This window comes from Cucurbita pepo, chromosome 5 (genome assembly GCF_057944985.1).
Source record: "Cucurbita pepo subsp. pepo isolate OVF chromosome 5, ASM5794498v1, whole genome shotgun sequence".
Classification (NCBI taxonomy): domain Eukaryota; kingdom Viridiplantae; phylum Streptophyta; class Magnoliopsida; order Cucurbitales; family Cucurbitaceae; genus Cucurbita; species Cucurbita pepo.
Genome location: NC_141802.1, coordinates 2,767,660 through 2,780,509, shown reverse-complemented (window position 1 = coordinate 2,780,509; position 12,850 = coordinate 2,767,660). Strand labels below are relative to the sequence as shown.

Genomic DNA, 12,850 nt, shown 5'->3' with positions numbered 1-12,850 from the left:
AGCTGTTACGAATAGTTTCATAGTCAAACACGAGGCGATTGTGAGATCCCACATTGGTTGCAGAGGAGAACGAAGCATTTCTCGTAACGGTGTGGAAACCTCTCTCTAGCATATGCATTTTAAAACCATGAGGTTGACGGCCATAGACCCTGAAACCTAAATTCCAAACCCTCCAACCTAGAAAACTCCGAAAACTCCAAATTCCAAACCCTAAATCTCGTAACTCTAAATCATAAAAATCCTATCAACTCTAAACCCTGAAACCTAAAAATGCTCCAAACCTAAAAAAAAATTCACAGCCTCGAAGTATTTCCAACCCTAAAAACCCCACAGCCTCGGTCCATGTGGTAGTTCACATTGAGCATTCACGTGTAGCATTAATTCCACTAGCTAATTAGCACGATTTTAAAGTAATTCTAACGCCTATGAAAAATAAAAATAAAAGTTAAATTATAAATTTAATTTATTTATCGAAAATTAAAAAAATAGCAAGTATATATATGGGGTTAACTGAAATCCCACGACTCCATCACTCTCATAATCAAGAAATAGTGCGCCAAAATCAAGAGAGGGAGAGAATGAGCGGCGGAGCAGCGAAGACTGTGTGCGTCACCGGCGCCTCTGGATACATAGCTTCTTGGATTGTGAAATTTCTTCTCCAACGAGGTTATACCGTCAAAGCCAGTGTTCGAGATCCAGGTTTCTCTCGTTTCTCTTAGTTTTGCTTCTTATTGTCGAATCTTTCTCATCCCCAACGAATGCATGTGGAAATTGACAACCTCTCTTGAGAATATTGTGTTCGGTAGTAATTTTATTGCATATTTCCTACTGTTTTCCGGCTTATTTGTTGATTGGGTTTCGTTTTGTCCCATAGCTGATCCAATCAAAACTGCGCATCTTCTCGCACTGGATGGAGCTGCTGAGAGGCTTCATCTTTTTAAAGCCAACCTCCTAGAGGAAGGTTCCTTTGATTCTGCTGTTGAGGGCTGTGAAGGGGTTTTCCATACTGCTTCTCCCTTCTTTCACAATGTTTCAGATCCTCAGGTATTAATTATGGATTGAGGTTAGAAAATCTCAGAGTTATTGTATTGTGTTAGATATGTTTATGATAAACAGTATGTTGATGATGAAGTCATTCACATATCATTGCGAGTAACACGATCACGAACATAATGAAAGCACGCTTAGACATGCTTCGTATGTCCATGAAAAACTGGATTATGAGCTAGCTGAATGGATGACTTGTTACCACACAAGATACGAGGTGGAGAGGCACTATAAATATGTAAATCTTTGAGGATCTGTCGAGGCCAAAAGAGGTTTGCAGCCGTGCTTAGCTAGTGCACGGTATTTAGCCTCAGTAGAACCCCTAGAAACAGTGGATTGCTTCTTAGCAGCCCAAGAAATAGGATTAGTACCTAAAAAGATTACAAAACCTGGTGCATATTCTTCTGCCATTGCATTTTGTTATCCGAGTGTTTAGAACCTTGAGAACAGAAACTAGGCTCAAAATCAGGAGTAGAACTAGGAAAAGCAGTAGCTGCACAATTACTTTGCTTGATTATCAGTCGGTGGAACAAAAGAATCATCAGTAATATGAGGTTCAGATTGTATATGAGGTACGAATATAATACTAATTAATATTCATTTTAGTTGAGAGATGAAACCTCTTTGAAGAATGGTGGATTAACATATAGCAAGGGATTATCATCTTATGGAAGAAGAACCCCCAATTTTTTTTTATTCATTATAGAAGCAAGAGGACTTTGATTATTGTTCAGTTACTCTTGTTGATTTCTGGTTCTAGAATCTGTTAACTTTCACTTCTATGTGATTGTCTGGAACTCTGTTTCACTAATTTTAAGTTCATGGAAGATAGAACCAACAAATTTTAGCTAGTTTACAAGTTAGAAGTATATGCTAGTTTGGCTGCTCCTTAGTAATCATGAAATGTTCCGTGATGAAAAATGTAATTTTAGCCTTTTAATCATATAATTGTTTTCAGGCTGAACTTATTGATCCTGCATTGAAAGGAACACTGAATGTTCTTAATTCAGTTGCAAAAGCATCGTCTGTCAAGCGGGTTGTTTTGACATCTTCGATGGCTGCGGTTGCTTATAATCGACAGCCTCGTAATCCTGATACAGTAGTTGATGAAACCTGGTTTACTGATCCTGAGATTTGCAAGGAACTGAAGGTATCCGTTTCTTTCATTTTTCACGCTCCTAGCTTCCTTGGTATAAAGACACGCACAAAAAAAGAAAAAGTGAGCGTAGAAATGAGCATGGCTTGTTAAAATGCTAAAGCATACTGTGCGAGGTCACACAATTATTTAAAACTTTCTTCAGAAATCATCTGTTGACTTGTGACAAAACTACACTTAAGGTACCATTTACTTTACTATTTCTTGTGATTATATGAGCTGTAAAGTAGATTGTATGTTGTATGGAATTTTGTGTGCCTTTCATCTTAGGATTGTCTTATTAATGAATATAAAGAACATTGGTAATTTCAGGAAATTTGCTGAATGTTATGTTTTCACAAACTAATAAAATTGCCTGAAGACAGCAAAGAATGAAAAAGTATCCTGAGATGGTTAGATGTACTTATTCAGTTTTCTGGGCATGCGGATAGAGAAAGAGTAGCCCAACAAACGACTTGATGCATGCACGTTATTTAAAATTCAACATGCGTCTTTAATTTCCTAGAACTTACTGAGTTATGATATTGAGTAGATAAATTATATCCTCTGTTTCCTTGTGGATTTCAGCTTTGGTATGTGCTGTCCAAAACTTTAGCTGAGGAGGCAGCATGGAATTTTGTAAGAGAGAAGGGAATTGACATGGTTACCATAAACCCTGCAATGGTTATCGGTCCATTATTGCAGCCAACATTGAATACTAGTGCAGAAGCTATTTTGAAATTAATATCTGGTACTTGTTTGGTTGTTCCACTCTCTATACTTCTCAAAACAATTTTCCTTTAACCATTTTCCTTTAACCGAGCTGTTTGTCTTTAAGGTCAAGTGCTTCGTAACAACGAACACATACATTGTGTTGGAGCTCGTCACGTAGTTTGAAAAAATGTCTCCTTGGTGCTTAATGCTTTACGTGGTTTTAATTTGAAGCAGGAGCAGAAACTTTTCCAAACTCCACATTTGGATGGGTTAATGTCAAAGATGTTGCAAATGCACACATTCTAGCCTATGAGATCCCATCAGCCAGTGGAAGATACTGTTTGGTGGAGAAAGTTATTCACCATTCAGGAATTGTCAAGATTTTACATGATCTCTACCCTTCATTGCGACTACCTGACAAGTAAGTCTTCCTCGTCCACCCCTATCCCAAGCGACAATTAAAAAAAATGACAGTTTTCTAATTTTCAAAGCCTCGTTCCATGTCGAGGTTTCTTAATCTTAATTCCTTTCCTAATACTAATCATTTGCAAACTTCATTTCGTAGCTTTGGTTTTGATTTGTAGCATACATTTATCCTTAAGATTCTTTTAGAAATCCGGACAAAAGTAGGTTCTCTAACTTTTACTCTGAATGGAAGATCCTACAATTGTTTTTATAGTATTTCACCAACTATGAACCTTCAATCTACAAGTACTTTGCATAAACAAAAAATCTACCAAGTCCTTCATAATGGTGTAGCTGGTGAATCATAAAGCTGTACTTCAATCTTCATGAAGCTTCACATATTTATACTCGATTTCGACTGTGATTCAAGCTATATTCCCAACTGCAGGTGTGCTGATGACAAGCCGCAAGTACCGACATATCAGGTCTCGGTTGAGAAAGCAAAGGGCTTGGGCATTGAATTCATTCCTCTTGAGGAAAGCCTGAAGGAAACTGTTGAGAGCTTGAAGGAAAAGAAATTTATCAGCTTCTGAGCCTTTTGGTGTCTGAGAGACATGAGATCACTATCTGGTCATTGTTGTCAGAAGCTAATTGTGTGAATCTTCTGGTTGAGAAAAAAAAAAAAAAAACGTAGAAACTAAGTGTGCACAAAAAATAAATGGTTTGTGTGAACCCATAAGCTTTACTCAATGAACTCTACGATCTTCTATTGGTCATTTTCTTGGGATATTTCCATATATCAAATTGAAGATAGTATTACTGCTCATCTTATTTGTTACTTCCTACTTTAATCTGTCTCCAACTTTCTGCTTCAACTTCTCCAAAATTGTTGATCAAGTTTGGTCTTATCACTTTGTATGTATATTTATATTGGAAGTGTATTTAGATATATGAGAAGAAATATGGTTTCACAATCACCAATATTTCCTCATCATTTTCAATAGAGAAAATTATTTTATTTCTCGACCACTTGAAATATTTATTTAATACACGATCAAATTAAGAAATAACCTAAATTCCTCTTAACAAGAGGCCGGATTCCAGGCATTGTTGAATGAATAAGACACTTGTTATCATAGCAATGAAAAGTTTTTTTTAATTAGTTCGTTCATATAATTTTAAAAATGGATCAACTACATTTTTCAAAAAAATCGGTCACCATAAGTGATAAGTGTATAGGTAGAGCTCTAGATTCGAGCACATTTAAATGGACAAATTTTGGTATATATCAAAGCATTACCAAAAGTGGCATGTCCAACAATGAAGCAATTTTCAAGAATCAAGTATCTCCTCGCCAACCACACCCCAAGTTGGTCTTCCCTAGATTGTCTTTGGAGATGCTCACCTTAGGTCATAAAGCTTGTGCTTGGTTGCATTCACCAAGTCATTCAATGTGAGTTTAAATCACTCTTTGGCCTTTCAGCTTAGTTTGAATATCTCATGTTCTCATCATTCAACCAAAATGAACGGATTTTTCTATGACAAGACTGGCCGATATCGAATTTTCTTGCACGATATATAGACTCCGGTAGAATACCAGTACATCCTCGATCACCTCGGCTACGGAAACTCGGAACACATCACGTTGTAATTTAATCAAACATATAAGATGATTGAGACACTCAACTTGGTTGGATAGTTCATTAGCTGACCACCTTCAAGCATGCTTGAATAGTTTCATGCTGAGCCAATGGAAATAAACGGCAGCATAAAGGATAGGTAATGTCAAGGGCACCAGGAGACAGTAATACCTAGTAAAAACAGGAAATACATTACAAATAGAGGTCTCATTGTTATCATATTAGTTCCCTTGAAATTGTGATAGTTTTGATTTAAGCAATCTTCTCAAGAGATCAAAGCCACTATCACCAAATCAAATTTCATTAAAATGCTCTTAGAACAAGTAATTGGCTTGCTTCAAAGGCATGCTAACATTCAGATTCATACATACTCATTTCCTAATATGGATAACATCATATGAATGACCTAAAAAACGTATCCGTTCTTCATCCACTACCATCCCCCACCTTTTTCTTTCTTCTCCCAACCATTTATACTCGTTCCTATCTACCTCTCAATCTTCCACAATCCTTCATCTCTCAATCGCGTTCTCGCAGATCAAGTTTTGTTCAATTTGATTTCTTCAATTCAACCAATTAAAATGAGATTAAGATTGAATTTCAAATCCTGTTTTTTCTAACTAAACACCGAAAATCATTTCAAATCCTTCCAAAGTCCAGGTTTCCACATCACAAATAAAGGAATTCTCCAAAATCAACAGAAAAACTTACCAGTCCTTCTGAATAGCAGATAAGAAGGCATTGTCCGAAGGCGAAAGAAGCTTAGAAATGATAGCGGCATAGAGAAATATCAGAAGGAAAACGAAGCTGACGACGATGAACACAAATCCTTGCCACCGATAACCCGCTTCTTCTCTGGAAACGAACGATCTGATCGAACTCATCTCTTCCAACGCCCACATTGGATCCAACAGCGGAAGTAAAGAGCATTCTAGCAGAAAGACAAAACAGATAATGGGCCTTAACGACCCATTAGGCCCACTGAGAGTCTGTTTCAAAAGCCCAAATATCGGCCCATCAACATACCAAAGCCCACGGTTCTGATTGCACACCCATGGCCCTGGCCCAATATATTTTCCTAATAACGTAAAACAATATTGTAATATTTCGTTTAATTGTTGTTTTTCTTTCCAAAATTAATTTTATTTTATTATTCAACTTACAAAATATTTCTTTTAATTCTTTTTATGTAAAAAAAAAAAAAAACATAATTATTTTGGTTTCATTATATTCATGTATTGTTGTTTATTTTATAAACATGGTTAAAAACTTAAATTTATTTTATTTTTAATGGAACTAAACATATAATATATATATATATATATTTAACGTGACAAAATATTTTTTATTATTATAATGTCACGTCGAAATTTATTCAAACTATTATATTAATTTTTTTTAAGCTAAAATAAAATATATTTCGAATATTGTCACTCCTTTTCAATAATGAAGAGAAAAAAAAACATAATAATAAAAAAATAATAATAACAAAAGGCTTAGCCTAGCTGACTTGTCGCTCTCGGCTCCACATTTCATGTCTAAACTTTCAAAATATAAAGATATTACCAACGAACATAAAATATTTACTCTCAAAGTCAGAGGTCCAAACCTCCTACCCCACATATTTTTAAGCCAAAAAAATGAACGAACCACGTGTCTAAGTATATCGTATCCATTTGGCACCATCAAATTAGGTTTTAAATTTGAAAACGAGCGAATTAATTAAATTGCAACGTGGCCAAAATTAACTTTATAGGGTGTGGAATTAAAACTTAGAGCTAATCAAATTAGTTGAAATTTATTTTCATTAATTAAAAAAGAAAGCCAGCTATTTTTTTTCTTTGAATAATAAAGACTTAATTTATAAGTATATGGTTGGCTGGTTTAAGTTATTTTCAACTATAGTCAAACATTTAATATAATATTAATAAATTCGACAATAATTAATAGATATTTATTTTGGTTAGAAGTTCAAATTTTATTTTCTACCTTTATTATAGTAAAAAAAGTGATATTTTTAAGATTTAATCTACATCGTTAAAAGTCGATTAAAATTATTTATGTACTAATCTATTAACGTGTTTAAATGGGACATTAAACTATTGTTTATATGAATCAAAATTGTAAAGTTAATAATGATATAATGTTTTATTTTGTTTGATAAATTTTAAACTATAGAAATATATATATATATATATATATAATTCTACAAGTCTGACTTGACCTATTAGATGTTAAAGCCAAAAAAAAATTACATGAGTTCATTTTTCATCTGCAAAGATCATTTACAGATTTGAAAGTAAATATTTATAAGGTTAAAGTGGAACATATAATTTCCGTAAATAGAACTTGATAATTTTTTTTTAAATTTTGTTTATTATTTTAATTTTATAATTTTTGAATGGATATTTGAAGGGTAGTGGAAACAACTTGCTAGGTGACCAGTAACTTCTTTTAGTGGACATTTGAAGTGGCTGTTTCTTTTAGCAGACATTTAAAAGAGTTAGTTGAGACTTTTATCTTTAGATACTTAAAACCTGTCTATTTTAATTATTAATGATTTCAAATCTAACTAAATTATAATTTTTTTTTTTTTTCGGAAAATTTTGAATTTCTATTAACTAAAATATTTTATCGTTAAAAAATAAAATTATATTTACAAATAATTTGATTTTTTTTTTCGAAATTTAAGGGAAAATTTCACTCAGACTTAAAATACATAATAATAATAATAATAATTCATAAAAAAGAACATTATTTATTTGCCTGTTTAGGGTGCAAGAAGTGTGCTAACCAATTAAATTTTAGGAATAAAAAAGAAAATTAAATTTAACAAGTTGTTCATTGAATATCCCATTTTATTTTTATTTAATTATTTAATTTGAATTTATTTGTATTTTCTCTCTCATCATTAATCTGGTGTGCACCTCCATTTGTGGGTGCATTTATAGAGAGCAGTTGTAGTTAGTTGTGGATTCATTTAAAATCCAATAATAAATGATAAAAATATGTAAATTTCACAAATTAATTATTTTTTTATAATAATAATAAAATATATAAATTATTATCCTCTTTCTCCCTATCTTCCATTCTTCTCTGCCTCATTCATCCCCATGGAAATTGAGGACGCCGGAGGAACCCACAGCCATGCCGCCGCCGCCGCCGCCGAGGGGCTGAGACGGGGAGAACAGCGAGGGACTTACCTTGTGTGGGAGGATCTCACGGTGGTGCTTCCGAATTTCAGAGATGGGCCCACCAAGAGAATCCTCAATGGCCTCCGTGGCTACGCCGAGCCCGGCCGGATCATGGCCATTATGGGCCCTTCCGGCTCCGGCAAATCCACCCTTCTTGATACTCTCGCAGGTCTCGCTTCTCTCTCTACAATATTAATTTATGGAAATTAAAAAATATATATATTATTAATATTTGAATTAACCTTTTCTTAAGCGATATATATTAATTTCTTAGACTTTTTGTTTCTTTATATATTTATTTATTTATAAAGATGGAGTTAAGGGTCCCGCCGACAATTTAAATGAGACCAGCACTCAACAGTAAGCATTAAATGTAATTTCACACTTTAATATATATTTTTTTTTATAAAAAAAAATGATGAATTTTATATTTTGTCTAAAAAATATATTTAATAATAACTTTAATAGAAAAAAATTAAAAAATTAGTTTAACCCGGCCCTAAATTTAGTGGTGTAATAGATTGGTAAATCTTCAGATATTGAACAAATGACTCCAAAGGAAAGAGGAGTCAAGCCTTCTCAAGGGAGTGGCACGAAAGTCAGTAAAAAATGACTGAGAGGCACGAAAGGCAGTAAAAAATGACTAAGAGGCACGAAAGGCAGTAAAAAATGACTAAGACTCCAAATGAGTTGAGTCTCGATTAAGGAGAGGCGTGATTTGTTTGAGGGGGAAGTATTGGATGGTGAAAGTCCCATATAGACTAATTTAAGGAATGATCATAAGTTTATAAACAAAAAAAAATGTTCTCTTCATTCATTCGAGACCTTTTAAGAAAGCCAAAAGCAAAGTTATAATAACTGATCAAAGGGTTACCAATAAATTTAAACTTTGAGTTTAATTGAGAAGCAACCTCAAGTGTTAATTGGAGAAATTTTCTGCCAATGAATCTGTAAGAGAAAAATCAATGTTTAAGACATCAATTGTAAAAAAAAAATTAATGTTTGTGGGTTCGTTTATGAATCAGGAAGACTCTCCAAGAATGTGGTAATGACCGGAAACATTTTTCTCAATGGAAAGAAGAGGAAGTTCGGATATGGCGACATTGTAAACGCAAACTCTCTCTCTCTCTGTTTCTTGAAGATCAAACTCCACCATGTATCAACCAAGAAAATCATGATTTCCTTCTTAATTTGCAGGCGTATGTGACCCAAGAAGATGTATTATTGGGAACTCTGACTGTGAGAGAAACCATTAGCTACTCAGCCCAGCTGCGGCTTCCGAGTTCTACGACTAAAGATGAGGTTGATAGCATCGTCCAGGCAACCATTTTGGAAATGGGTCTTCAAGATTGTGCCGATCGAATGATTGGGAACTGGCATCTTCGAGGGATCAGTGGAGGGGAAAAGAAGAGATTGAGTATTGCTGTTGAAATCCTCACGCGACCTCGTTTGCTTTTTCTTGATGAACCCACCAGCGGCCTCGACAGTGCCTCCGCGTTCTTCGTCATTCAATCTCTTAGAAATGTGGCTCACGATGGACGGACTGTTGTTTCTTCGATTCATCAGCCGAGTAGTGAGGTTTTTGCTCTCTTTGATGACCTTTTTTTGCTCTCTGGAGGTGAGGCTGTGTACTTTGGGGAAGCTAAAATGGCTATTCAGGTATGCGCTTTGAGGTTGCAGTTTTGTGCCTATCAACTGTTTGATGTAATGCTTCAGTACTTGTTATCTGTTTTGTAGTTCTTTGCTGAAGCTAATTTTCCATGTCCCAGTAGAAGGAATCCATCTGATCATTTTCTTCGTTGTATAAACTCGGATTTCGATATCGTTACTGCGACGCTCAAGGGGTCTTTAAGTATTCGAGTAAGATGTTTTGAATTGTAGCTGAGTTCAACAAACCTCTGTTGGATTGAATTTCCAGTTTCTGATGTTGTATGGTTTGTTCATTTGTACCTTTGTTCATGACTTTGAAATTGTAGGACATCCCAGAATCATCCGACCCTTTCATGAATTTGGGAACAGCTCAAATTAAGTCGACGCTTGTTGAAAAATATAGGAGCTCAAAGTACGCAAGTAGGGTGAAGGCAAGAATTCGAGAAATATCCACCATTGTAAGTATCGTTTTGATACGTCTAGTGTAACAGCTTAAGCTCACCGCTAGCAAATAGTGTCCTCTTTTGGCTTTCCCTTTCAAGCTTCCCCTCAAGTTTTTTTAAAACGCCTCTACTAGGGAGAGGTTTTTACACCCTTACAAAGAATGCTCCGTTCTCCTCCCTAACTGATGTGGAATCTTACAATCACCCTCATTCGGGCTAGTGTCTTCGCTGGTACTTGTTCCCCTCTCCAATTAATGTGGGATCTCACAATTCACCCCCCTTCAGAGCCCAGCATCCTCGTTGGCACTCATTCCCCTATCCAATCGATGTGAGATCTCACAATTCACCCACTTTCAGAACCTAGCGTCCTCGCTGATACTCGTTTCTCTTTCCAATCATTGTGGGGTGAATTGTGAGATTTCACATCAGTTAGGAAGGAGAACGAAGCATTCTTTATAAGGGTGTGGAAACCTCTCCCTAGGATATGCGTTTTAAAAACGGTGAGAGGAAGCGTGAAAGGAAAAGCCTAAAGAGAACAATATCTGCTAGCAGTGGACTTAAGCTGTTACATCTAGTCCTCAAGTCATCGAAAGCCCACAATATATCACCCTACTAGAAATTGTAGGAGCTTGAAGTCCATGAACCAGCAATTGTCTGGAACAAATTGTATGAATAGTTTCATCTTCTTCAGGAGGGACTTGAAGTAGAGAAGGAAAAAGGAGATAAAGCTAGTTGGTTGAAGCAGCTCTCGACATTGACCCGTCGATCATTTGTGAATATGAGTAGGGACGTGGGATACTATTGGCTAAGGATAATTATCTATGTGATAGTCTCCTTATGTGTTGGTACCATCTACTTCGATGTTGGAACAAGTTACACTGCAATCTTGGCTCGAGGAGCCTGCGGTGGATTCATAACTGGCTTTATGACATTCATGACTATAGGGGGCTTTCCATCTTTCATTGAGGAAATGAAGGTAAAAAAAACTCTCCATAAGCTTGAGCTTGGCGTTTCTTTTAGTATATTGAAGTTTCAGTTTCATTCTTCTGCAGATGTTCTACAGAGAAAGGCTCAATGGGTACTATGGAGTTACAGTGTTTATATTGTCAAACTTCCTCTCTTCTTTCCCATTTTTGGTTTCGATTTCAGTCGTTTCTGGGACTATCACCTTCTACATGGTGAAGTATCGCCCAGAGTTCTCCCGCTACGTATTCTTCTGCCTCAATATTTTTGGCTGCATTTCTGTTATAGAAGGATTGATGATGGTTGTGGCTTCATTGGTTCCAAACTTTCTTATGGGAATTATAACAGGCGCTGGAGTCATTGTAAGAACACAATAACATTATGGATTCGGTACCATCTTCTTCATATTTCATGTTTTGCATCTCAACGTACATAACTTTCTTGGTTTCTATTTTCCTTCCAGGGTATCATGATGATGACCTCTGGCTTCTTCCGATTATTGCCCGACCTTCCGAAGCCATTTTGGCGGTATCCTATCTCGTATCTCAGCTATGGCTCTTGGGCACTACAGGTATCATCTTGCTAGGCTTCTCATATCTTCCATTGATGGTTCAATTATGATTTAACTGAGTATCTAAGTTCATTATGCAGGGTGCTTACAAAAATGACTTGATTGGGCTTGAGTTCAACCCATTGATACCTGGCATGCCAAAGTTGAGTGGCGAGTATGTAATCACCAACATGTATGGGATTCCAATAAACCATTCCAAATGGTGGGACTTAACAGCTCTCATGTTCCTTGTTCTTCTTTACCGAATTCTCTTCTTTGTTGTATTGAAATTCAAGGAAAGAGCTTCGCCATTGCTGCGGACAATGTTCACAAAGAAAACTTTGCAACATCTTCAGAGGAGACCTTCCTTCAGGACAATACCGCCTTCTATTTCCTCTAAGAGGCACCAGCCTCTTCACTCACTCTCTTCTCAAGAAGGTCTCAACTCTCCTCTCAACTAGAAGCTCCAAGGACAATAACTTGGAAAGCATGTACCTATAACAATGTAACTAATAAGGGTATGTAATTAGCTACAGATCCATATGTCAAGGAAAGGAAAATAAGGAGATAGTAAATATATAGAATTTTCGTACGATTTACATTGTTCATACTTTGTAATAAATTTATTTTTTCTTTTATTGATTGAAATTATAAAATCTATATTTTTCATCAGTTTTGAATGTCTTAGCCTGCCTTTGTCTAAGATTGGAAACTGCTTCTGAGCACATCTAAGATAAGATTTATGATTATTCCTAATCTGAGAAGCCCTGATGTGTGTTCTTGTATTTTTCTTCATTGTTTTACAGACTTATTGCTGGTTTTTATAACATAGCAGAACAATAAAGATGGAAGGAATAGATTAAGACCTCACACTGTGAATTCTTCTGAAACTTCAGAGAAATGGAACTTTTTTCCTTAAAGAGAGGAAAAGGGTTCAAAGCTTCCTGTGATAAACAGAGAAATGGAACATTACAAATGGTAGATATATAGTTGGGCGGTACATGAATGAGTAGTGATATGAACCGTAACTCACATCTCCATATAGGCTTGTAGATGAAGAGCTGCAGAAATGCATAATTGACCCATAAATGTTAGCAACTCTGTCACTA

The 12,850-nt window shown here is 35.6% G+C and overlaps 2 protein-coding genes and 1 long non-coding RNA gene across 4 annotated transcripts; 2 read left to right on the top strand and 1 right to left on the bottom strand.

Moving 5' to 3' along the window:
- The first annotated feature begins 519 nt into the window (after positions 1-519).
- On the top strand, positions 520-4,127 carry LOC111795407 (phenylacetaldehyde reductase). The gene is made up of 6 exons (XM_023677819.2): positions 520-699; positions 875-1,044; positions 2,006-2,197; positions 2,771-2,933; positions 3,131-3,317; positions 3,750-4,127. Exons 1-6 carry the CDS (start codon positions 579-581, stop codon positions 3,892-3,894), a joined length of 978 nt encoding a protein of 325 aa, XP_023533587.2. The 5' UTR covers positions 520-578; the 3' UTR covers positions 3,895-4,127.
- A 430-nt stretch (positions 4,128-4,557) lies between these two features.
- On the bottom strand, positions 4,558-5,792 carry LOC147792628 (uncharacterized). The gene is made up of 2 exons (XR_015421244.1): positions 5,653-5,792; positions 4,558-5,043 (listed from the first exon to the last, which is right to left on the bottom strand). It is a non-coding gene; the product is annotated as an uncharacterized LOC147792628 (long non-coding RNA).
- Positions 5,793-8,034: 2,242 nt separating this feature from the next.
- Positions 8,035-12,413, top strand: LOC111794887 (ABC transporter G family member 15). 2 transcript variants are annotated; one of them, XM_023677067.2, is made up of 9 exons: positions 8,035-8,304; positions 9,161-9,240; positions 9,333-9,794; positions 9,873-9,995; positions 10,112-10,243; positions 10,920-11,204; positions 11,281-11,553; positions 11,655-11,762; positions 11,843-12,413. In XM_023677067.2, the coding sequence occupies exons 1-9, from the start codon at positions 8,055-8,057 to the stop codon at positions 12,200-12,202; spliced, it is 2,073 nt and encodes a 690-aa protein (XP_023532835.2). In that variant the 5' UTR covers positions 8,035-8,054; the 3' UTR covers positions 12,203-12,413. The 2 variants fall into 2 exon arrangements, with proteins under 2 accessions (XP_023532835.2, XP_086979866.1); XM_087123740.1 differs by having other exon boundaries at positions 8,176-8,304; positions 9,165-9,240.
- Positions 12,414-12,850: the final 437 nt, after the last annotated feature.